The 25,697-nt window shown below is 47.0% G+C and overlaps 1 protein-coding gene and 1 non-coding gene across 2 annotated transcripts in view; one reads left to right on the top strand and one right to left on the bottom strand.

Moving 5' to 3' along the window:
- The window catches only part of usp19 (ubiquitin specific peptidase 19), a 148,533-nt gene that overhangs the window by 62,646 nt on the left and 60,190 nt on the right, over positions 1–25,697 (top strand). The window contains 6 exon segments of the mRNA XM_038812099.1: positions 1,316–1,715; positions 8,545–8,701; positions 10,647–10,718; positions 14,599–14,714; positions 22,325–22,533; positions 25,172–25,370. Coding sequence (XP_038668027.1) covers positions 1,316–1,715; positions 8,545–8,701; positions 10,647–10,718; positions 14,599–14,714; positions 22,325–22,533; positions 25,172–25,370 — 1,153 coding nt within the window.
- Positions 295–367, bottom strand: trnaf-gaa. Its single transcript has one exon. It is a non-coding gene; the product is annotated as a tRNA-Phe (tRNA).

Here is a 25,697-nt window from a genome sequence, read left to right as displayed (position 1 = left end):
AATGAAATGAAAATCGCTTATTGTCACAAGTAGGCTTCAAATGAAGTTACTGTGAAAAGCCCCTAGTCGCCACATTCCGGCGCCTGCTCAGGGAGGCTGGTACGGGAATTGAACCGTGCTGCTGGCCTGCCTTGGTTTGCTTTCAAAGCCAGCGATTTAGCCCAGTGTGCTAAACCAGCCCCAAGAAGGAAAGGCGTGTGAAGGTTTCAGCGTGCTGAAAGTCGAGGGATGAGAATGTGAGGCAAAAGGCTGGGCAACTTGACAGATGGCAAGGAACCGCAGCACCCGGTGGGATGGCGAAACCCAGGATTGAACCAGGGACATTTAGATCTTCAGTCTAACGCTCTCCCAGCTGAGCTATTTCGGTCTATTAAAAGGTACCTGGATGAGCACTCTGGTGTTAAGTGTCTTTCATGCGTCGGTGCGGTCTAGATGGGCCGAAGGGCCTCTTCACTATTATTCTGTGGTGATATGGAAATTGGTGGACTGGTAAGTAGCGAGGAGGATATCCTCCTGTAGACAGGCTGGCCAGATGGGCTGATCAGAGACAAATGGAATTCAATCTGGGCTGGACAAACAAGGCAAGGGAATACATGAAAACATGACATTGGGCCCTTAAAGTAGCAGAGCAGGTGGATACAGTGGTTAAGGAGGCATATGATATAATTGCTTTTTGTTAGCCGAGGCATAGAGTTTAAGAGCAGGGAGGTTATGCTGGAAGTGTATAAAACATTGCTTCAGCCGCAGCTAGGGTATTGTGCGCAGTTTGGAATCCACATTATAGGAGGGATGTGATAGCGCTGGAAAGGGTGCAGAGGAGATTTACCAGGATGTTGCCTGGGCTGGAGAGTTTTAATTATGAAGAGAGATTAGATAGATTTGGATTGTTTTCCTTGGAGCAGAGGAGACTGAGGGGGGACATCATTGAGATGTATAAAATTATGAGGGGCACAGATAGAGTAGACAGGAAGCAACTTTTCCCCTTAGTGGAGGGATCAATGACCAGGGGGCAGAGATTTAAGGTAAGGGGCAGGAGGTTTAGAGGGGATGTGTTTTTACCCAGAGGGTGGTGGGAGTTTGGAGCTCGCTCCCTGAAAGGCTGTTGGAGGTAGAGACCCTCATAACATTTCAACAGTATTGAGATGTGCCCCTTCGATCCCAGGGCAGACACGGCTATGGGCCAAGTGCTGGGAAATGGTATTAAAATAGTTAGGTGGTTGTGTTTGACCAACACAGACGCGATGGGCCGAAGGATCTTTTCTGTGGTGCAGACCTCTTATGATTACAACTAATACCTTTATTTTCTTTCCAAAAGATGGAAGTGACGGAGAAGGAGAAACTGCTGCCCAAGAACCAGGATATCGATGTTGCAGCACCTGGGTTACTATGTGAAGCTGTGGCAAAGGCTTCAGCAAGTGTAAGTGTTCCTATGGAACAGATAGTGAGTGCAGCAGTGGGTGAGATTCCGGAACCTGTTGGCGATGGGCTTCGGGATGCTGAAACAGCAGAGAGGGGGGCACCTCTGGCTCAAACCCCTCCTCTGAGTGAGAACTTTGTGGGAAGATCTGTTGGGAAGCAAGCGGGCTCTGCTGAACAGATAACTGGAGAAACAGTGCCAGTGGAAAGATGCCCTGAAGAAAGCACATCACTGCATTGCTCGCCTGTGGAAAAAACCGATACGACAAAGGAGGAGCCTGCTGTGGAAACGGTTGAAGGTAATGGGCTAAAAACTAGAATTAAAGCAGTTCTGTTTTTTGCCATATTCTGACTGTTCTTAATACAAAAAAATGTTCAGAACAGAAGCAGGCTGTTGAACTCAGATGGTCTGTGCTGGTCTTTATGCCTCACATGAGCTTCTTCCCAACCTTCTTCACCTAACCCCATCAAAATATCCTTCTACTCCTTTCTCCCTCATGTATTTACCTGGCTTCTTAAATACATCTATGCTATCTTGTATTCATGGCCCCCAGTTTTGGGGTCTCCCACAAGTGGGAAGGCAGTGATGCAGTGGTATGTGGTTTGACTAACAATCCAGACAGTCGGGTAGATGATTTGTTAGATGGTGGAATTAAAAGTCTGATGTTGACCGTGAAACCATTGTCGATGTATAAAAACCTACCTTGTTCTCGAATGTCCTGTCGTCCTCATGTCCTTCCTCCTTACCTGGCCTGACCACATGTGACTCCAGATCCACAGCAAATGATTGACTCTTAAATGCCCTCTAAAATAGCCTGGCAAGCCAACATGGACTCTGGACCCCATGAAGTCTCATGGCACCAGGTCAAGCATGGGAAAGGATACCTCCTGTTGATTGCCATGTACCATCCACACTCAGCTGGTGACACCATTCAGCTGATGAATCAGTACTCCTCCACTGAGATAGCATTAAGGGTGGCAAGGGTGAGGAGTGTCCTATGGCGGTACCACCATAGATCAAGCTGGCTGGGTCCTAAAGGACATAACTGCTGGACTATTATTTGGCAGGTGGCGGGGTGGGGGACCTACAAGTGGGAAAGAAATACTTCCATCTCATCCTCCCCAACCTGCCTGTTGTGGGTGCATTTGCCCTCTGAAATGGCCGAACAAGCCACTTGGTTGTATTCAACCGCTTCAAAAATACAAAAAGGAATGAAACGGGACGGACCACTCGGCATCGAACCAGGCACCAGAAACGACAACGGCAAACCCAGCCCTGACGACCCTGCAAAGTCCTTACTAACATCTAGGGGCTTGTGCCAAAGTTGGGAGAGCTGTCTCACAGACTAGTTAAGCAACAGCCTGACACAGTCATACTCACAGAATCATACCTTACAGACAATGTCCTAGACACCACTATCACCATTGCTGGGTATGTCCTGTCTCACCAGCAGGACAGACCCAGCAGAGGTGGCGGCATGGTGGGATACAGTTGGGACGGAGTTGTCCTGGGAGTCCTCAACATCGACTCTGGACCCCACAAAGTCTCATGGCTTCAGGTTAAACATAGCCAAGGAAACCTCCTGCTGATTACCATGTACTGGCCAGTGCTGATGAATCAGTACTCCTCCATTTCGAACACCACTTGGAGGAAGCATTGAGGGTGGCAAGGGCTCAGAATATGCTCTGGGTGGGGACTTCAAAGTCCATCACCCAAGGGTGGCTGGGTAGTACCACAGACCGAGCTGGCCGGGTCCTAAAGGGCAATAGCTGCTAGACTGGGACTGCAGCAGGTGATGGAACCAACAAGAGGGGAAACATACTTGACCTCATCCTCACCAACCTGCCTGCTGTAGATGCATCTGTCCATGACAGTATCGGTAGAAATGACCACCGAACAGTCCTTGTGGAGACAAAGTCCCGTCTTCACCTTGAGGATATCCTCAATCGTGTTATGTGGCACTACCACCGTGCTAAATGGGACAGACTTTGAACAGATCTAGCAACTCAAGATTGGGCATCTATGAGGCTCTGTGGCCATCAGCAGCAGCAGAATTGTGTTCAGCAGCAATCTGCAACCTCATGGCCCGGCATATCCCCCACTCTCCCATTACCACCCAGCCAGGGGATCAACCCTGGTTCAATGAAGAGTGCAGGAGAGCATGCCAGGAGCAACATCAGGCATGCTGAAAAATGAAGTGTCAACTGGTGAAGCTACAGCACAAGACTACTTGTGTGTCAAACAGCATAAGCAGCAAGTAGTAGAGCGAAGAGTTTCCACTACGAACGCATCTGGTCCTGCCACATCCAGCCGTGAATGGTGATGGACAATTAAACAACTCATTGGAGGAGTCGTCTCCACAAATATCCCTATCCTCAATGATGGAGGAGCCCGGCACATCTGTGCAAAAGACAAGGCTGAGGCATTCGCAACAAATTTAAGCCAGAAGTGCTGAGTGGATGATCCATCACGGTCTCCTCCGGAGGACCCCAGCATCATGGTGGCACAATGGTTAGCACTGCTACCTCACAGTACCAGAGACCCGGGTTCAATTCCAGCCTTGGGTTATTGTGTGGAGTCTGCACATTCTCCCCGTGTCTGTGTGGGTTTCCTCCGGGTGCTCCGGTTTCCTCCCACAGTCCAAAGATGTGCAGGTTAGGTGGATTGGCCAGGCTAAATTGACCCATAATGTCTAAAAGATTTTGTGGAGTTACGGGGATAGGATGGAGGAGTGGGCCTAGGTATGACAGATGTCAGTCTTCAGCCAATACGATTCACTCCACGTGATAGCAAAAAATGGTTAAAGGCACTGGATACTGTAAAGGCCATGGGCCCTGACAATATCCCAGCAATAGTACTGAAGACTTGTGCTCCAGAACTTGCCGCACCCCTAGCCAAGCTGTTCCAGTACAGCTACAACACTGGCATCTACCTGGCAATGTGAAAAATATCCCAGGTATGTCCTGTACACAAGAAACAAGATAATCCAATCCAGCCCATTACCGCCCTATCCGTCTACTGTCCATCATCAGTAAAGTAATGGAAGGAGTCATCAACAGTGCTGTCAAGCGGCACTTAATCAGCAATAACCTGTTCACAGACGCTCAGTTTCGGTTCCTGACCTCATGGTCAAAAGAGCTGAAGTCAGAGGTGAGGTAAGAATGACTGCCCTTGACATCTAGGCAGCATTTGACCTAGTGTGGTATCAAGGAGCCCTAGCTAAACTGGAGTCAATGGGAATCGGGGGGGGGGGGGGGGGGGACTCTCCGCTGGTTGGAATCATACCTTACACACCATGGTTGTGGTGGCTGGAGTCAATCATCTCAACTCCAGGACATGTGAGGTAATGCATTTTGGAAGGTCTAATGCAGGTAGGGAATATACAATGAATGGTAGAACCCTCAAGAGTATTAAAAGTCAGAGAGATCGAGGTGTACAGGTCACTGAAAGGGGCAGCACAGGTGGAGAAGGTAGTCAAGAAGGCATACGGGGGCAGCACGGTGGCACAGTGGTTAGCATTGCTGCCTACGGCGCTGAGGACCTGGGTTCGAATCCCGGCCCTGGGTCACTGTCCGTGTGGAGTTTGCACATTCTCCCCGTGTCTGCGTGGGTTTCACCCCCACAACCCAAAGATGTGTAGGGTAGGTGGATTGGCCATGCTAAATTGCCCCTTAATTGGAAAAAATAATTGGGTACTCTAAATTACAAAAAAAAAGAAGGCATACGGCATGCTTGCCTTCATTGGCCGGGGCATTGAGTATAAGAATTGGCAAGTCATGTTGCAGCTGTATAGAACCTTAGTTAGGCCACACTTGGAGTATAGTGTTCAATTCTGGTCGCCACACTACCAGAAGGATGTGGACGCTTTAGAGAGGGTGCAGAAGAGATTTACCAGGATGTTGCCTGGTATGGAGGGTGATGGAACCATCAATTCAGCGAACACGTGTAGTTGGATCTGAACAGAGGCTTTGATACACTTACAATAGAGCCAGCCTATTCATCTTTGAACTTCAGGTGAACTGGCAGGCTGGCTCTAAGGCACTGATCGTTATACATCGGTCCCAGGGGGAGGAGTCCTGGGCGGAGCCAAGGGAGGAGCCCAATACAAACTCTCGCATACTCCCCGAGTGACTTCCCCTGGTGGCCAGATAGTGCAACTGCACTTACAATGGGTAGATAACGAACATATATACATGGAGTGATATTGGCAACTATATATAGTGTGAATCACATTCACCACAGAGGACATTAGCTATGAAGAGTGGGGGTGTTTGCGGGTGGTGGGAGTGGGGGCGTTTGTGGGTGGTGGGAGCCCGTGGAGGAGTGGGGGCCCGTGGTGGGAGGGGGAAGGGGGACATTGGCATGTGGTGGGAGGGGGAAGGGGGACGTTGGCGGGTGGGGGAGTGGGATGTTGGCGCATGGTGGGCGGGAAATTGAGCTCAGTGGAAGCAAAACTGAACAACTTAGTGTACTCTGTACTTTAAGAGCACACTGTGAACATGACTTTGTAACTTGTATATTCTATCAGTGTCTAGTTTGAGCTGTGCTGAAGAAAAGCTTAATTAACGTTGACGGGTTTTGGTGGAGTAAACAAGGGGAAATTGTTTCCACTGGCAGGAGGTGCCAGTAATCAAGGAGACAGATTACTTCATTGACAAAATGAGCACGGGGAATGAGATTTTTTTAAAAACATTGTGAGTTGTAATCCAGAAGCTGCTGCCTGAAAGGATGGTGGATGCCGATTCGATAATAACTTTCAAAGGGGATTTGAACAGATATTTGAAAAGCATACATTTGCAGACAATGGGGGGGGAAAACAGGTTTGGGGCCAATTGAATAGCTCTTTTAACGAGCCCGTGGTTTTGTTCGAAATAATGATGCAGGCATGTTTCTCTTGACTTTTCCACACCCTTGGAGATGCTATCAGGTGTTTCCTTCTGGGAGTATTTTGAATGTTAAAAGAGCTGAGAAATTAGGAAATTATGAAAATAAAGCTGTATGGCTGCAGTCCAGAAAGGACTGGGAAAGCGTCTCAAAGCTAGCGGTAGTAATGTTGTCCCAGCTAATTCAAAGTATGATGAGGCCGACTGCCTTGCTACTCGCCTCGATGGCATGGCCACAATAAGCACACTCCCAACGTTTCAATGTGAAGAACTGGCACAGAGTCTCCCCTGGGTCTGATGTGCTTCAAGGGCAGCCGTCTGGGCACTTGTCAATTTTCCAAATTACGCACTTGGAGAGTAATTGGAACTGGAGCTTGTACAGGATGTGGCATACAAGGACTGGTTTCTTATTGCAAGGTTGTGGAATTACTCGAGGTGAAGGACAAGGGCAAGTGGCAATAACTCATGTCATTCACTTGGTTTCAAAAACTCAATGCAAAATGCTTGTGCTTGCAGACTGTGCCCACATGGGGAGAGAGACAGTAAAACTGAATCACAGAATAAATTGGATAAAATGTGTCGGCAGCATAGGAAGCACACCATTGAAAAACATTCAGAATGGAAAGGACAATCTGACGACAAGTGTGGCCCATAAAATTGGATTGCTTTATCACAGAAAGATAAAATGGATTGAATTATCACAGGAAGAAGCCAAAATAAGCTCAGGAAAGTCAAAACACAACATGTTCAACAAATACAGAAAAGCATTCAATAAAAGGAATAGCCAAAATAGTAGAATGCCGAATAAATACATGATCAAACTGGAGCTTGAATGCTGGGTCCTGACACTGAGATAATAATAATAATCTTTACTATCACAAGTAGGCTTACATTAACACTGCAATGAAGTTACTGTGAGAAGCCCCTAGTCGCCACACTCCGGCGCCTGTTCAGGTACACTGAGGGAGAGTTCAGAATGTCCAAATTACCTAAAGAGGGCCGCAGAGAAGTCTTCAACAGGAGATTTTGTGTGGCAGTCTGATAAAGATTGAAAAGATGGTGGATTGGAAAGTGGTAAATCCAGAATACTTCAAATTGCAAGTAAGATATAAGGGTCAAACTAGTAAAAGATGAATCAGGAAGTTCTCTTGCAAATGGTAATCATCACTTGGGCTGGATTCCCAAGTAAAGTTATGGATGTATAAAACACTGGAAACATTTTAAGATGCAGTTGGACACTGCAATGAAGAGGGGGAGACCAGACCTCTGGATGGCCCCACAATGGTATTCCTCATTTGTAACTTACTTTGTGATTCTTGGCTTCAGATCCTTTAAAACTGTTCTTTCATGGGATGCGAACATTGCTGGTAAGGTCCAGCATTATTGCACATCCCCAGTTGCCCTTGAGAAGGTGATGGTAAATCACCACCTTAAACTGCTGTAGTCCATCTGATGAAGATACGTCACGGTGGTGTTAGGACTTTTCTCTACCGAGGTTGTACAACTGAGTGGCTTGCTGGACCGTTTCAGAGTGAATTTAAGTCAACAAATTGCTGTGGGTCTGGGTCACATGGAGGCCAGACAGGGTAGGGACGGCAGATTTCCTTCCCTAAAGGACATTCGTGAACCAGATGAATTTTTACTGCAATCAATAATAGTTTCATCATCGTTGTTACTGAGACTAGCTTTCAATTCCAGATTTCTATTAACAGTATCAATTTGAAGAGCTGATGTGGTGGAATTTGGGTCTTTGGGCAGCATGGTAGCACAGTGGTTAGCACTGTGACTTCATAGCGCCTGGGTCCCAGGTTCGATTCCCCGCTGGGTCACTGTCTGTACAGAGTCTGCACGTTCTCCCAGTGTTTGCGTGGGTTTCCTCCGGGTGTTCCGGTTTCCTCCCACAGTCCAAAGACGTGCAGGTTAGGTGGATTCTCCATGATAAATTGCCCTTAGTGTCCATAAATGTTAGGTGGGGTTATTGAGTTACGGGCATAGGGTGGAAGTGTGGGCTTAAATGGGTCGATGCAGACTCAATGGGCCAAATGGCCTCCTTCTGCACTGTATGTTCTATGGATCACTGGTTGAGTGTCATTACCAGTACACCATCTCCCCATATCAGTCTAAGATTGTGAAAAGTGTTCAGCACCAACTGCAGCGATGAGCAGAAAGTATTGTACTGAAACCACGTGTGTGACTTAAAATTGCATTGGCACTTATTGTTTTTTCTCCTTCAATGTCTCGCAGTTCCGGATAGTTATCTGAATTTGAGCTTCGTTAAGTATGACTCTTATGAGAAAGGAGCCGATGCTATGGTCGTGCATGTGTACGTGAAGGAGATCTGCAAATCTGTGTCCAAGGTTCTTTTCCGAGAACAAGACTTCACACTCATTTTTCAAACCAGGTGAGAACCAAGTTTGGTGGTTGGAGGATTTTCAGAGGGTGAAATATTTACTATCCATCAGGACGGAGAACATGCAGGGTGACGTTAGAGAATTTGAAACCCAATTTTAATCATGTGCTGTGGTGTGTTTGCCTTGGCTTGGGAGGTTGCATCCTGACCTCTGAGTTGGAAGGTTGTGTGTTCAAACGGGATTCCATAGATTGAACACACAACCCAGGTTGAGGCCCTTAAACTGATGCTCCGTCCGGTGGAAGTAAAAGATCCTGGTGGCATGGTGGCACAGTGGTTAGCACTGTTGCCTCACAGTGCCAGGGGTCAGGGTTCAATTCCAGCCTTGGGTGACTGCGGAGTTTGCCCGTTCTGCCTTGTCTGGTTTAGGTTAGGTGGATTGGCCATGCTAAAATTGCCCCTTAGTATCAAAAGATGTGCAGGTTGGGTGGGGTTGCGGGAATAGGGTGGGGGAGTGGGCCCAGGTAATCTGCTCTTTCAGAGGGTCAGTGCAGAGTCAATGGGCTGAAAGGCCTCCTGCACTGCAGGATTCTGTGGTTTGCCGAGGTTTCTTCCGGGTGCTTGGGTTTCCTCCCACAGTACAAAGATGTGCAGGTAATGTGGATTGGCAATGCTAAATTGCCCATTAGTGTCTAAAGATGTGCAGATTAGGTGGATTGGCTATGATTTTATGGGCAGGAGAGTGGATTTGGGTAAACTGCTCTTTTGGAGGGTCAGGGCAGATTCAACGGGCTAATTGGCCTCGTTCTCTGTAGAGATTCCTCTATTCTGTGGTATGAAGATGTATCAAGGCTCCAGAACTGGGAAGTTTGTTCTCAGCTGACTTGCTTATTCTAGTCTGGGCTGAGGTACAGCAGGGTGGGACTGTGGTTAGCACTGCTGCCTCACAGCGTCAGGGACCTGGGTCTAATTCCGTCCTTGGGTCACTGTCTATGCAGATTCTGCACGTTCTCCCCGTGTCTGCGTGGGTTTCCTCCGGGTGCTCCGGTTTCCTCCCACAGTCCAAAGATGTGCAGGTTAGATGGATTGCCGTGCAAAATTGTCCCTTAGTGTCCAGGGATGTGCAGGTTAGGTTATGGGATTACGGATATAGGGCAGAGTAGATCATTGCAGACTATGATCTATGATTCATACAAGGACGTTAGGTATGACAACTTAGGAACTGGGAGATGAGGTGGGACCAAGGCTCCAGCAACTTTTCTGGTGGTTGGCATCAGTGGTGGATCTTTAATTTTCTCCTTCTCTTTCCCCTTCCCTTCCATGTTTGGGGTAGAGTTTTCCTGTTCTAACTCAAGAAATCTGCTCTGGGAGGCCTTAGTGAAGCTTGCCAGCTGGGTGTTGGTCCGACTCCCATTAAGGCCACGCACACACTATCTGACTGCTGGGACAGAATCAATATCCTTGCAGTACTGAAATTCTAGATCCCGTTACTTTTTTCCACAGCAGTAGAGAGGGGCCCTGGTGTTCCCTCGATGTGGTAGTTGTGTGCTGTATTGAGCCAGGGAGTGCAATGCTCACACATCTGTGCCAAATGTGCTAATGACTTCTCTTTGGGATCAGCCATCTTTCACAGCTGTTGGCCATGGGCTGCAGCAAAGCAGGAAGTCTAGATTAATCATCATTGACTCTCACTAACCGTTCAGTTCAGGCTTTCATGGTCCAGTTAATTTTGTCAGCCGCAGGGAAAACATTCAGAAGTTGGTTTTCACTGTCACTTTGCTATTGTGCTCTTTAACTTTGAGACTGGGATTGAATTTAAACTCATATTCCCTTGTAATGCCCGGCATTTCCTGCTGAGTGAGATCGTGCGTCAACACTATTTTCAGTACATTTTGCCTTCCACTTTAGCTGGTATTGATGAATTATAATGTTACGGTGCAATTGGTTATGAGGCAGATTGTATTTTCTATGTTACTGTTCTGATTTTGTTTTAAAGCCACGAACCATTTCTTCGCATCCACCCTGACTGTGGACCAAACACCGTCTTCAAATGGCAGGTTAAAGTTCGGTAAGAGCTGCTGTAATGTTCTCAGTGTTTGCCACATATCACTCACTGGTTATGAATGGGTCTACATTTAAAAGTTATAAATCATTTCACTTGAGGCAGAGCATTCTGCAATGGTACAAGAACTTTATTTAAATGAACAAGCAATGCTCCTTGGCATGCTCTGAGATTTCATTATTGCCAAGTGTTTGGAGTGGTCTCTGCTGTTTCCCAATGAATGTCACTCCAACAAACACTCCATAATGAGCGCTAGTCAGCAGTGTTAGGGTCGTAGAGATGGATGGAACCAGTAGCACCATACGCTCCAGCATTGCTGGCCTTTACTCATGCTATACACAGAATTGAACCCAACTCCAAAAAATAACCTGTTTTATTTTTGTTAGAGTGAATTTCCAATATGGAATGGGCCTTTTGTTGTGAAGATTTGGCCTGATCAATGTTCTTGCCCAGAGTAGAGCGGTTTCCAGTATAAAAGCCCATTCAGGATCTGGATGATGTTGGACGCTGAAAGCTCACTCTACTGTCCTATACCAAGCACTCAACTCTGGTCCAGTACTAACTGCAAAACCAACTAAAGCTCCTTCTACACTCCTCCACAAGTGTTTCCATTTCTTTCACCAGCTTTCCTGCCTGAATGAGATTTTTGACTGTAGACATTGACAAAGAGTCATCCAGACTCGACACGTTGGCTCCCTTCTCTCTCCACGGATCCTGCCAGACCTGCTGAGATGGTCCAGTATTTTCTGTTTTTGTTTCAGATTTTCATAGAATTTACAGTGCAGAAGGAGGCCATTCGGCCCATCGAGTCTGCACCGGCTCTTGGAATGAGCACCCTACCCAAGCCCATACCTCCACCCTATCCCCATAACCCAGTAATCCCATCTAACACTAAGGGCAATTTGGACCCTGAGGGCAATTTAGCCTGGCCAATTCTCCTAACCTGCACATCTTTGGACTGTGGGAGGAAACCGGAGCACCCGGAGGAAACTCATGCAGACACGGGGAGAACGTGCAGACTCCACACAGACAGTGACCCAAGCCGGGATTCGAACCTGGGACCCTGGAGCTGTGAAGTATTTATGCTAACCACCATGCTGCCCTATGATTCTAGGATCCGCAGTAATTTCCTGTTATCTTTCTAATTGAATTAATTTGTCAGTTTCTGATTTAGTCCCACATGATGTAACATTGAAACTTCATAAGAGACTGCCTCTGGATTGCAATCCAGGTTCTGGACAGAAAGCAAACCCACTTGTGCCACCCTCAAATTTGCTATAGCACAACTGTTTGTTTTGAAACAACTGCAGTAATTCTGTGTGATGGGTCTGTTGTTGGATGGCTGCAGATTAAATGTTTGCTTTTGGCAGATGTCCTTGAATCTCGATCTGACTGTCAGTTGACATTGAGCAACTCCAAATAAGTTCAGCTATCTAATATAAATCTTCCACGCACCTGTTGCCTCTGAGCCCACTGGCCTCGATTTTCTATTTCCCCGTCCCCAAGTGTACGTGACCAGAAAATCCTTGTTCTTTGCTTGTAAAAGCTTCACTGCAGTCTGCTGCTTCAGACTTCCTCAACCCTATGTCTTGGTACAAATTCTGTACTTTCCAACCATGGTCCGAACTCCACTTGGCCACCAGTAACTATTGCCAGCCACCTCCTGTACTATCACCAGCTTCATGCTCAGTGACCTCCAATCTCCTGAGAAGCTCCCTGTTTTATCGAAGGTCCACATGGCAATTGTATTGGAAGAAACATTTAAAATCAAATAATCTATTATTGTCACAAGTAGGCTGACATTAACACTGCAATGAAGTTACTGTGAAAAGCCCCTAGTCGCCACATTCCGGTGCCTGTTCAGGTACTCAGAGGGAGAATTCAGAATGTCCAAATTGCCTGACATCCCGTCTTTCGGGACTTGTGGGAGGAAACTGGAGCACCCGGAGGGAACCCGCGCAGACACGGGGAGAACGTGCAGACTCCGTACAGACAGTGACCCAAGCCGGGAATCGGACCCTGACACTGTGAAGCAACAGTGCTAACCACTGTGATACACTTTGTTTGGAATATTGACAGTCAAGGTGGATTAGAATTTTAAATTTAAAGGGAGCAATTCTGTTGTAATCCATCCCTAGAATGGTATGTGGACCATCTCATTCTGCTTGACTGCATTATTTAAATTAAAACTGATGGAGGAATGTACAGGGCCAGTGAAGACAGGTGCGGCTGAGTTGGATAGATTTTGATAGATGCGGGAGTTGACGGCTATGGGGGGCAGACAGGAGAGTGGGGTTGAGACAAAAGCCAGATCAGCTAAGGTCTCATCGAACGGTGAAGCAGGTTCAAAGGGCGGCATGATGGTTAGCACTGCTGCCTCACAGCGCCAGGGACCCGGGTTTGATTCTGGCCTTGGGTGATTGTCTGTGTGGAGTTTGCACTTTTCCCCTTGTCTGCGTGGGTTTCCTCCCACAGTCCAAAGAGGTCAAATGGATTGGCCATGATCAATGCATGGGGTTACGGGGACGGGATTTGTGTGCTCTTTGAGGGTCAGACTGGAGGAATTCTATGAATGGCCTACTCCTCCTAATGCCTCTGTTCTAGCAAACCACGAGACAGGTACAAACGCAGTTTTCCATTCCAACATACATGCTTCCCAAACCTTTTTTCTGCTGTGGCCCCATTTTAATAATAATAATTGCTTATTGTCACAAGTGGGCTTCAATGAAGTTACTGTGAAAAGCCCCTAGTCGCCACATTCCGGCGCCTGTTCGGGGGAGGCCGGTACAGGAATTGAACCTGCGCTGCTGGTCTTGTTCTGCATTACAAGCCAGCTGTCTTAGCCCACTGTGCTAAACCAGCCCCTGGTTTCACACTTGGGTATGACCCAGGGTAAAAACTGAGGGTTAGGGTGAGTGTTCAAACAGTCGGGATAAAGGCATAACAAAAATAAAATACTTATCGCTTTGCAGATTCTATTGGTGTCAACAATCCAGCCTCAAAGCTCATTTAGATTAGGCTGCGTCCATGAGCTAAAAATAAACACTCACATTTATAAAGGCCTTGCACCTGATTCCAGGACTGTCAGATTTGAGGCTCTGCTTCACAGCTGCCATTGCTGCTTCCGAGCTCGTGACCCAATTGCACATTCTCCACAGTTTGGGAACCCTTGTGCTACCTTCTCATCTAACCCATTGCACTGCTTCACAAAATGGAACAGAGGAGGAAGGCCACACTGTTTGTACCTACAGGATAAGATCTAGTTCCTGGTGACAGCATTTTTCCAGCTGATTCCAGGGTTTTTGCTTCTTGTACTTAGGGAGTCTGTTCCGTGTTGACCACTTTATGGTTAGAACTTGTTGACATTAGTCATAAATTGGTTCATTCCAAATTGAGCTTTGTCCATCCGTTCCCTCCCCAATCCACCCTTACCACAGCATTGCCTTTTGCCACCTCCTTCCGCGCTATAACACCCAAGTTCATCTAGTCTTTCCTTATGTAGATATAAATACTGTCTGACCCCTAGAAGCAAGGGAAACAAAACTACAGAACATTTTATCCATTCACCCCATCACAATGTCTGGTCAAATATCTGAAACTTCTGTAACTCTCCTGATTACCTTTGCTTTATTTCCCAGCCCAGCTGCTTTTTAAATGCCAGCTCTGCTGCTTTTGCACAATTGCTGCTGAGAAGCATTCCCAATCAAACAGCCTCTTGGCCTCTGTCAGGCTCTGTAATTGCTCTGAGATGGAAAATCAGGTGACATAACACTGGCTAAAGGCAGCAATGGCAAATCTGGCCAGGAAGAGAGTGCTGTGGTGTCTCTGTGATCCTCTGACGGTATTTTCTATAATTACTGTGTTTTGATCTTGTCTTCTCCCCCAGGAACCTAATTAACCCAGAGCAGTGCCAGTACACCTTCACAATGTCACGCATCGATATCAGTTTGAAGAAGAGACAGAATCAGCGCTGGGGAGGACTTGAAGCTCTCGCAGCACAAGGTCTGCAGACTGACATGTTAATAATTTGAAATGATTAAATCGAAGCCAGGTCGGTCAGCACTTGGCAAGAAATTAGATCTTATGATGACGGATGCGCGCAGCATCAAAATGCTCTGTTTCTCCGGATGCTGACTGACCTGTGTCTTTCCAGTGTAGTTACTGTTCTTATTCTGCGGTGTGGGCTAAGCTAGCCTGCTGGTTGGCCTCGCTCAGTAATTGCTCTTCATTAATTATCATCTCAGAAGAATATATGGTGTGCAAATGATGCTGTGAGGATTTTGAGTTCCGCTGGCAGTGTGAAATTCTAACCTTTGGAAAAGAACCAGCAGTGCTGACCATCAATCTATATTGATTGGAAGAAGCAGCTTGGGTTCTGTGACACAGGGAAACTGTACTGGTGGGGACGGGTCTGTCACTGTATAACACGGATACAGTACTGGTGGGGACGGGTCTGTCACTGTATAACACGGATACAGTACTGGTGGGGACGGATCTGGCCCTGTATAACACTGGGGTATAGTACTGATGGGGACGGTTCTGGCCCTGTATAACACTGGGGTACAGTACTGGTGGGGCCGGCTCTGTCACTGTATAACACTGGGGTACAGTACTTGTGGGGACGGGTCTGTCAGTGTATAACACTGGGGTACAGTACTGGTGGGGGCGGGTCTGTCGCTGTATAACACTGGGGTACAGTACTGGTGGGGACGGGTCTGGCCCTGTATAACACTGGGGTACAGTACTGGTGGGGAAGGGTCTGTCACTGTGTAATGGGGGTACAGTACTGGTGGGGACAGGTCTGTATAACACGGGTACAGTACTGGTGGGGACGGGTCTGTCACTGTATAACACTGGGGTACAGTACTGGTGGGGATGGGTCTGTCAATGTATAACCCTGGGGTAGAGTACTGGTGGGGAGGGGTCTATCACTGCATAACACTGGGGTACAGTACTGGTGGGGACGGGTCTGTCAATGTATAACACTGGGGTACAGTACTGGTGGGGACGGGTCTGTCACTGTATAACACTGGGGTACAGTACTGGTGGGGACGGCTCTGTCACTGTATAACACGGGTACAGTCCTGGTCGGGACGAGTCTGTCACTATAAACACTGAGGTACAGTGTGTTCGGCTCTGTCACTGTATTACAGTGGGGTACAGTACTGGTGGGGACGGGTCATAAGCAGCAAGAGAGAAGCAATGCTGGAAACACAAGGGAACGAATGAGCTTGTGAGGCCACCACTGCAATGAAATGAAAATTGCTTATTGTCACAAGTAGGCTTCAAATGAAGTTTAAAAGCCCCTAGTCGGCACATTCCGGCGCCTGTTTGGGGAGGCTGGTACGGGAATTGAACCGTGCTGCTAGCCTTTTTTTGTCTGCCTTCAAAGCCAGCGATTTAGCCCTGTGCTAAACCAGCCCCTGCGGAACCCCAGGACTCGGCCACACAATGGAGCCTGCTCTCCAGTCATCTTGGATCCTGTTTCCACTGGACGACGGCTGTGCTCCATCAAGCCCGCGTGGTCGCTACCGTGCAACTGCCACACCACGTTGGAAGAACTCCGGCACAGGCATCTTCCATCCCTCGGAATGAAGTTTAGGACCAGGAATGTCAGGGCCCTCATTGACAACCCCAAAAGTGACAGACAGGAACGGTGTTCTGCAATCGCTGCCTGGGAGCCCGAGAAGTTTGACATCGCCACCCTATGCAAGACCTGGTGGGCAGGGGAAGGCCATCTCAAGGATCAAGGTGACGTTTACACTGTCTTCTGGAAAGGTAAACCAGAAGAAAATGGCCACCTCCATAAGGTTGGCTTCACCATTAAAACCAAACTAGTTGGCCGTTTCTGGACTCTCCTTGCAGGATAATCGAACACTTCGCAACATTCACTCATCCCAGCCTAGAACCAATCCGCTACAGTCCTCTGTGCGTAGGCCCCAAAACTGGAAGCTATAGACACGTCCAAAGATGAAATTTTACTCCAGCCGTGAACAATCTTGTCTCGTGACCCATCGGGTGGCAAGCTGATCCTCCATGATGACTTTACCACAAGAGTTGGAAAGGGAACAGATCTCTGGAGAGGTGTAATCGGCAGAGTAGGGTTAGGGAAATCCCACACCAACGGTACCCAGCTCCTGCTGATGCCTACATCATGGCTTTGTTATAACCTTGTTATTTCAGAGATGAGTACAAGGCCTCGTGGAAGCACTCTCGCTCCAAGTACTGGCACTTGCTCGATTATATTCAGTTTTGGTCTCCATACCTGAGAAAGGACGTACTGGCGCTGGAGGGTGTGCAGAGGAGATTCACTAGGTTAATCCCAGAGCTGAAGGGGTTGGATTATGAGGAGAGGTTGAGTAGACTGGGACTGTACTCGTTGGAATTTAGAAGGATGAGGGGGGATCTTATAGAAACATTTAAAATTATGAAGGGAATAGATAGGATAGATGCGGGCAGGTTGTTTCCACTGGCGGGTGACAGCAGAACTAGGGGACATAGCCTCAAAATAAGGGGAAGTAGATTTAGGACTGAGTTTAGGAGGAACTTTTTCACCCAAAGGGTTGTGAATCTATGGAATTCCTTGCCCAGTGAAGCAGTTGAGGCTCCTTCATTACATGTTTTTAAGTTTAAGATAGATAGTTTTTTGAAGAATAAAGGGATTAAGGGTTATGGTGTTCGGGCCGGAAAGTGGAGCTGAGTCCAAATAAGATCAGCCATGATCTAATTGAATGGCGGAGCAGGCTCGAGGGGCCAGATGGCCTACTCCTGCTCCTAGTTCTTATGTTTCTTGTATCATTGAGGGACAGTAAGGACGTGTGTATTACCTGTGACATGACAGGAGCCGACGACTGCTGGACGGACCACCGTCTAATCCGCTCTTTGATCAATATCGATGTAGCCCCAAAGCAGCGACAGAAACAGAAATAATGTCGCAGGAAAATCAACACTGAGGCACTCAAAGCACCTCACTGCCAACCTGACGTCTGCCAATGTTCCAGAGAGACAGTGTCCACCGAGCCTGACCTGTCCCTCAGATAATCAACACCTCTGGAGAGACAACCTCGTTCCTTGGCCAGGAAGCACCAAGACGTGTTCAGTGAGAACGTCCAAAAGATCCAGGAGTTGATGAGCTGCAAGCACAAGGATTTTCTGAATCTGAAACAGCAACTCAACGCGGGAACAAGAAAGCAGACAGCTGAGGCCCAGCAAAAACCCATGATCTAAAGATCAGATGGTGGGTGGAGAAAGCGCAGTAAATCCAGTAGCTAGCTGACAACCATGAGGCTTGTGGTTTCTTCAGTGCAGTGAAGACCACCCATGTCCCAAGGCCCTACCCCACTGCTGGCCAAGAATGGTGAGGTGCTCATCGTAAACAGAGAGATGCCCGACGGAAGGAACACTGTGAAGACCTTGAAAGAAACTCTGTCTTCAACGCAAGTGCCCTTGACTCCATCCTGCAGCATGCATCTCGCCTCAACCCAACCTGGCATGAGGTCGGAAAGACCATCTGACAGCTGAAGAAGTGCAAGGCACCAGAAGCATGTGCAATCTCTGTCAACGTATAAAACATGACGGAGAAGCACTATTGGTGTGAATGCATAATCACATTTCCCTTATCGGAAGGAGGAGAATGTGCGAGGAGCTCTCTGAGACACTAATTGTGACCATCTTCAAGAAAGGCGACAAGTTCACCTTCAGAAACTGCAGAGGAATTACCCCGTTGTTGGCAACTGGGAAGGTCATTGCAAGAGTTCTCCTTAATCGGCTTCTCCCTTTGACTGCAGAGCTCCACCCAGAGTCTCAATGAGGATTCTGTTCACTAAGGGGCACAACGGACATTATCTTTGTGTGGCAACTACAAGAGAATTGCAAGGAGCAGCACTAACCCTTGTACGTGGCTACCTTTTGACCTCACAAGGGCCTGTCGACTGCGAGGGATTAAGTGTGTCCCCTTCTGTTTCGGCTGCCCCCAAAAGTCTGTCCACATCCTTCGCTTGCTCCACAATGACGTGCACCCTGATCCTGACCAATACATCCACCACAGACCCATTGACATTCAGACTGGAGTCAGGCAAGGCTGTGTCTTCACAATGATGCTCTTCACGATCTTCCTTGCTGCAATATTCCATCTTGCCCTCAGCAAACTCCCCACTGGAATGGAGCTAAACTACAGGCCAGATCCAAGGTCATCCCATCTTGTATTGAATTTTGCAGTATGCAGGCAATGCCTGTGTCTGTGCACATTCTCCGAAGCTGAGCTCTAAGCCATCATCAGCACCTTCACCAAGGCATACAAGAGTGTCGAAAAAAGCAAATTACTGCGGATGCTGGAATCTCAAACGAGAAAATGCTGGAAAATCTCAGCAGGTCCGGCAGCATCTGTCTGGCAGCATCCTGTACACACATGACTGCGTGGCAAAACTTGGTTCCAACTCCATCTACAAGTTTGCTGACGATACGACCATAGTGGGCCAGATCTCAAATAGCGATGAGTCCGAATACAGGAGGGAGATAGAGAACCTAGTGGAGTGGTGTAATGACAACAATCTCTCCCTCAATGCCAGCAAAACTAAAGAGCTGGTCATTGAATTCAGGAAGCAAAGTACTGTACACACCCCTGTCAGCATCAACGGGGCCGAGGTAGAGATGGTTAGCAGTTTCAAATTCCTAGGGGTGCACATCACCAAAAATCTGTCCTGGTCCACTCACGTCGACGCTATCGCCAAGAAAGCACAACAGTGCCTATACTTCCTCAGGAAACTCAGGAAATTCGGCATGCCACATTAACCCTTACCAACTTTTACAGATGCACTATAGAAAGCATCCTATCGGGCTGCATCACAGCCTGGTATGGCAACTGCTCGGCCCAGGACCGCAAGGAACTTCAGAGAGTCGTGAACACAGCCCAGTCCATCACACGAACCTGCCTCCCATCCATGGACTCCCATCTACACCTCCCGCTGCCGGGAGAAAGCGGGCAGCATAATCAAGGATCCCTCCCACCCGGCTTACTCACTTTTCCAACTTCTTCCATCGGGCAGGAGATACAGAAGTCTGAGAACACGCACGAACAGACTCAAAAACAGCTTCTTCCTCATTGTCACCAGACTCCTAAATGACCCTCTTGTTGACTGACCTCATTAACACTACACCCTGTATGCTTCATCCGATGCCAATGCTTATGTAGTTACATTGTATATCTTGTGTTGCCCTATTATGTATTTTCTTGTATTTTCTTGAATTTTGTTTAATTCCCTTTTCTTCCATGTACTGAATGATCTGTTGAGCTGCTTACAGAAAAATACTTTTCACTGTACCTCGGTACACGTGACAATAAACAAATCCAATCCAATCTGCAGGGAGAGAAAAGAGCTAACGTTTCGAGTCCAGGTGACCCTTTGTCAAGGCTCAAGACAAAGGGCTTGACAAAGGGTCATCTGGACTTGAAACGTTAGCTCTTTTAACTCCCTACAGATGCTGCCAGACCTGCTGAGATTTTCCAGCATTTTCTCTTTTGATACAAGAGTATGGGCTTTACACTAAACACAACGTTTGATAAAGGTCTAAGAAGGAGGATTAAAGTTGATTGCGTCACACTAGAACAAGTAGATAAGTTGTCTCTTTAGGACAAATGACAACACAATATAGCAAATGTGATGCAGAAGTGAAAAGTATTGCAATATCGGGAAGTAATTTTGTGAAACTGAAGGATGTGTTAATAACAAAACTCAAACTTGTAACAAGGAAAAAAAATCATGAACCGCTCCATTCCATCCACTTTCCTGTCGGCTTCAGACACCTGGACAATGAGTAAAGCTCTGGAAGAAAGTGGAGGCTAAGGCATTTGCTAAAAATCCCATATAGAAAGCAGAGGGCAAATGAAAAGGTTCTTGAACAAGGATTTGGAAAAAGTGACATCCAGAAAAGAAAATGTCAGTGTTTTGACCATTTGATCAAAGCTGAAAAGTTAGAGATCTCTCCGAGAGGGCAATGTGGAGGAGAGCGGAAAGTGGGGTGACTGAGGCATAGTTAGATGACGGGCGTCACAGAGCGGTTGCAGATGAGCTCCGTGGGATGAGTGAGGATGGTGAGAGGCAGAGGAGCTCGGGATACGATGACCGATCTCCTGATGAGAGTCACTGCAAGCAGCAGCAAAACAGCCTGATCAGCATATTCCAGAATATTGCACAGCTCCACGTGGTCAACCAAATTAAAAAGACTCCTTGTTGTAATCGGATCGCACTGCAGGCCAGCCACCAGCCTGCCAGCTTGAGGTTCTGGGATTGAACCAGTTCAGACTGACCACAAGGACAACATGTAAAATGAGATTGAAGAATCACAAGACTGAACTCTCCCTCATTCCCCAGTGACTTTATTACTCGAAAGACACAGCATGATCTCTGTAGAAAACCTGAATATCGTTGCACTTCCTCTGATGGCCATTTTAAATGTTTGTAATGTTCTTTCACTGATTTTACAAATGAAGTGTATTTTTGTGACACAAAAAATATATAAACACAAGTTGTTAAATAAGGGGGCCACAGGATGGTTGGGAAATCGAAAAAACCAAATGGGGTTCTATACAGAGTCTGTTTCTGACTTTGAGGCTTCATCGTGGTAATTATACAGTGTAGAGGTAGCTACACTCTGTATCTAACCCCGTGCTGTACCTGTCCTGGGAGTGTTTGATGGGGACAGTGTAGAGGGAGCTTTACTCTGTATCTAACACCGTGCAGTATCTGTCCTGGGAGTGTTTGATGGGGACACTGTAGAGGTAGCTACACTCTGTATCTAACCCCGTGCTGTACCTGTCCTGGGAGTGTTTGATGGGGACAGTGTAGAGGGAGCTTTACTCTGTATCTAGCCCCGTGCTGTACCTGTCCTGGGATTGTATGATGGGGACAGTGCAGAAGGAGCTTTACTCTGTATCTAACCCCGTGCTGTACCTGTCCTGGGAGTGTTTGATGGGGACAGTGTAGAGGGAGCTTTACTCTGTATCTAACCCCGTGCTGTACCTGTCCTGGGAGTGTTTGATGGGGACAGTGTAGAGGGAGCTTTACTCTGTATCTAACCCCGTGCTGTACCTGTCCTGGGAGTGTTTGATGGGGACAGTGTCGAGGGAGCTTTACTCTGTATCTAACCCCGTGCTGTACCTGTCCTGGGAGTGTTTGTTGGGGACAGTGTAGAGGGAGCTTTACTCTGTATCTAACCCCGTGCTGTCCCTGTCCTGGGAGTGTTTGTTGGGGACAGTGCAGAAGGAGCTTTACTCTGTATCTAACCCCGTGCTGTCCCTGTCCTGGGAGTGTTTGATGGGGTCAGTGTAGAAGGAGCTTTACTCTGTATCTAACCCCGTGCTGTACCTGTCCTGGGAGTGTTTGATGGGGACAGTGTAGAGGGAGCTTTACTCTGTATCTAACCCCGTGCTGTACCTGTCCTGGGAGTGTTTGATGGGACAGAGTAGAGGGAGCTTCACTCTATTTAATCCAGGGTGAGAAAGGTAGGAATTCAAACCTTTGTAGCGGTTGTTGCCTTGAACAATGCTCGAGTGTGTGTGTGTTTTCACTGGACCTTCTAAACATAAGCCTTGTGCTCCCCTGTTTAAGGTGCAGTGGGGGGTGCCAAAGTAGCTATGCCTGCAGGCCCAACTTCATTGGATAAAGCACAGCCTGGGAGCAGCCAGCACACACTTCCTCCCAAGGAGGAGTCACGCTCGAATGAGAAAGAGAAACTGCGCACAGAGGAGACCAACCTCGAGTCAGTGGCAATCAGGTCAACACCCGAGAACATCCAGATTAAGCAGGACACACTTGTAACATCGGTAAGTAAGACCATAAGATATAGGAGCAGAATTAGGCCATTCGGCCCATTGAGTCTTCTCTGTCATTCAATCATGGCTGATATGTTCTTCATCCCCATTCTCCTGCCTTCTCCCCATAACCCCTGACTCCCTTATTAATCAAGAAATCTGCTTATTAATCAATAACACCAGATTTGTGTTTGAGGTGCTGTTACCTACAGTGCTCCGACCAAGAGCTGGAAGGTGGAATTAGACAGAATAGTTCTTCCTTAGGACATAAGAATTTGGAGTCGGCAATTTAGCCTCTCTGTCCCGCTCCACCATTCAATACAATCATGGCGGATCTCATCCTGGCCTCAACTCCTCCACCCTGCCCGTTCTCAATAACCCTTCAACCCATTACCAATTAAAATCTGTCTAACTCGCCCTTAAATTTACTCTCTGCCAGCATCCATCGCACTCTTGGGTAGTGAATTCCACAGATTCATGACCATTTGGGAGAAGTAGTTTCTCCTCAAATCTGTTGTAAGTTAGACCTCTCGTTCTAGAATGCCTCACAAGAGGAAGCATCTGCTTCACATCTACTTTATTCACACCTTTCATCTTGTATACCTCAATTAGATCTCCCCTCATTCTTCTAAACTCTCGAGAGTATCGGCCTAAATTGTTCCATCTCTCCTCGTACGACAAACCCCTCATCTCAGGAATCAATCTAATGACCCTCCTTTGAACTGCCTCCAATCCCACTACATCCTTCCTCAAATAAGGGGACCAAAACTGTGCACATTACTCCAGGTGCAGTCTCACCAAAACCTTGTACATTTGCAACACTTCCTTGCTTTTATGCTCTATTCCTTTAGCTATAAATGCCAATATTCCATTTCTTTATTACCTGCTGTACCCGCATGCCAGTTCTCTCTGACTCATCAACGAGGACCCCCAGATCCCTCTGCACCGGAGCTCCCCAAAGTCTCTCCTCATTTAGATAATAAGTTGTTTTTCAATTTTTCTGACCAAAATGCATGACCTCACACTTATCCACATTAAACTCTATCTGCCACATTTTGCCTCACTCTCCTAACCTATCTATATCCATTTATAAGGTTCTTATTTCCCTATTGCAACTAACTGTCTCACCTATTAAGTGTCATTAGTAAATTTGGCACTAGAACCTTCTATTCCTGTATCCGAGTCGTTAATATAGGTTATAAATAGTTGGGGCCTAAGAACCAAACCCTGTGGCACCCCACTAGTTATATCTTGCATCCAGAAAAATACCCATTTATCCCGACTCTGTCTTCTGTCCATCAGCCTGGACAGTCATCTAATCAAACTAATAAATTATCCCTAACCCCATGTGATCTAATCTTGTGAATTAACCTTCTGTGAGGCACCTTATCAAATACCTTTTGAAGTCCAGATATACTCCATCTACAGGATTCCCATTATCTACTTGGCTTGTTACATCTGCAAGGAACTCTAGCAAATTAATCAAACATGATTTGCCCTTCATAAAACCATGCTGACTCTGGATAGCATTTTGACTTTATAAATGTCCTGATGTTAATTCCTTAGTAATGGATTTAACAATTTCCCAACAAAAGATGTTAAACTAATCCGTCTGTAATCTCCCACATTCTGTTTCCCTCTCTTTTGAATAAGGGTATTAGCATTTTTCCAATCCACTGGAACCTTTCCCGTATCCAGGGAAGTTTGGAATATTATAACCGATGGATCCACTATCTCTGCTGCCACTAACACTGTAGGATGTCGGCCATCGGGCTCTGGGGACTTGTCTGCCCTCAATCCCAATAGTTTGTTGAGTACCATTTCCCTATAGATGCTGATTGTTCTAAGTTCCACTCTGGTGCTGGAACTCCCTCTCTAACAGCACTGTGGGTGTACCTACACCATATGGACTGCAGCGGTTCAAGAAGGCAACTCACCATCTTTTCAAGGGCACCTAAGGATGGACAATTAACGCTGGCATAGCCAGTGACACCCACATCCCAAGAATGAATTTATAAATAGTGCTGTGGGATTGGATTCATATATACGCCCCCACTGGCTAAAGGTAGCAGGTTTCTGTCGTTGAAAATGACATTCGTGAACTAGTTGGTAACTTCAATCTGAGCAATTGTATGTTTCCACTCCAGGCAGTTACATCCTGAGATAGACCTGATGATCCAGGCACACTGGGAGGCTGTTGAGAGAAACATAGTTAATGTTTCAGGCCAATGATCTTCAGTCAGAATTAGGATTTAACAGTTTACAAGCAAGTACAGAAAAAGAGATAAGCAGAGAGAAATCACCAAAGGGGAAGGTCTGTAATAGGGTGGGGGGCAGGGCTGATTACACCACAACCTGAAATAACAAAAATATAAGATGTTCACAAAATCTGCACAGACTGTCTAAAATATGGAACTCGCTGCCTCACTGAGTAATTGAGGCAAAAGAACTAGCTGCATTTTACACGAAAGCTAGATTAACACATCAGAGAGAAAGAAGTATGAGGATATGTTGATAGCGTTAGGGAGTGAGGAGGTTAATGTGGAGCATAAACACCCAGAATGGAGCATTGGGCTGAATGGCATTTTTCTGTAATCTCTGATTGTATGTTGGAGTGCAGCGAACTTTCACCTTGTGTTTTGTGCTGAAGCCTAAGCCGACCTGCATGGTGACGCCGATGACTCACAGCGTGACGAACCCTGAGAACACTGAAGAGGAGGAAGAGGAGGAGGAGAAGAAGGTTTGTCTGCCAGGGTTCACTGGGTTGGTCAACCTGGGAAACACTTGCTTCATGAACAGTGTTATTCAGTCACTGTCCAACACAAGGGAACTCCGCGACTATTTCCACGGTGAGTGCAGGGAGGTTACATTCTGCTTCCGAGAAACCGTGCCAGTCACTGTTAGGTGTAGTGAATAGTGTGCGCTAGTCTGTGTCGGGACATGGTGGGTTAAAGGCCCAAAACAGACTTCAACCCTGTAATCCAGGCTGATACTGCCAGTGTCAGTGCTGAGGGAGGAATCCTCTTTCAGGTGAGATGAGAAACCTACCTGCTTCCTCAGGAAGATGTGAAAGATCCCAGGCTCCTATTTCACTGTAGAGCAGGAGAGTTCTTCCCAGCAACTTTGGCCAATATCTATTCCTTAACCAGCGACAGTAAACCAGATTACCTCACCAT

This window comes from Scyliorhinus canicula, chromosome 11, assembly GCF_902713615.1.
Source record: "Scyliorhinus canicula chromosome 11, sScyCan1.1, whole genome shotgun sequence".
Classification (NCBI taxonomy): domain Eukaryota; kingdom Metazoa; phylum Chordata; class Chondrichthyes; order Carcharhiniformes; family Scyliorhinidae; genus Scyliorhinus; species Scyliorhinus canicula.
Note: the sequence above shows the minus strand (reverse complement) of the source record. Positions and strands in the feature narration are given on the sequence as shown.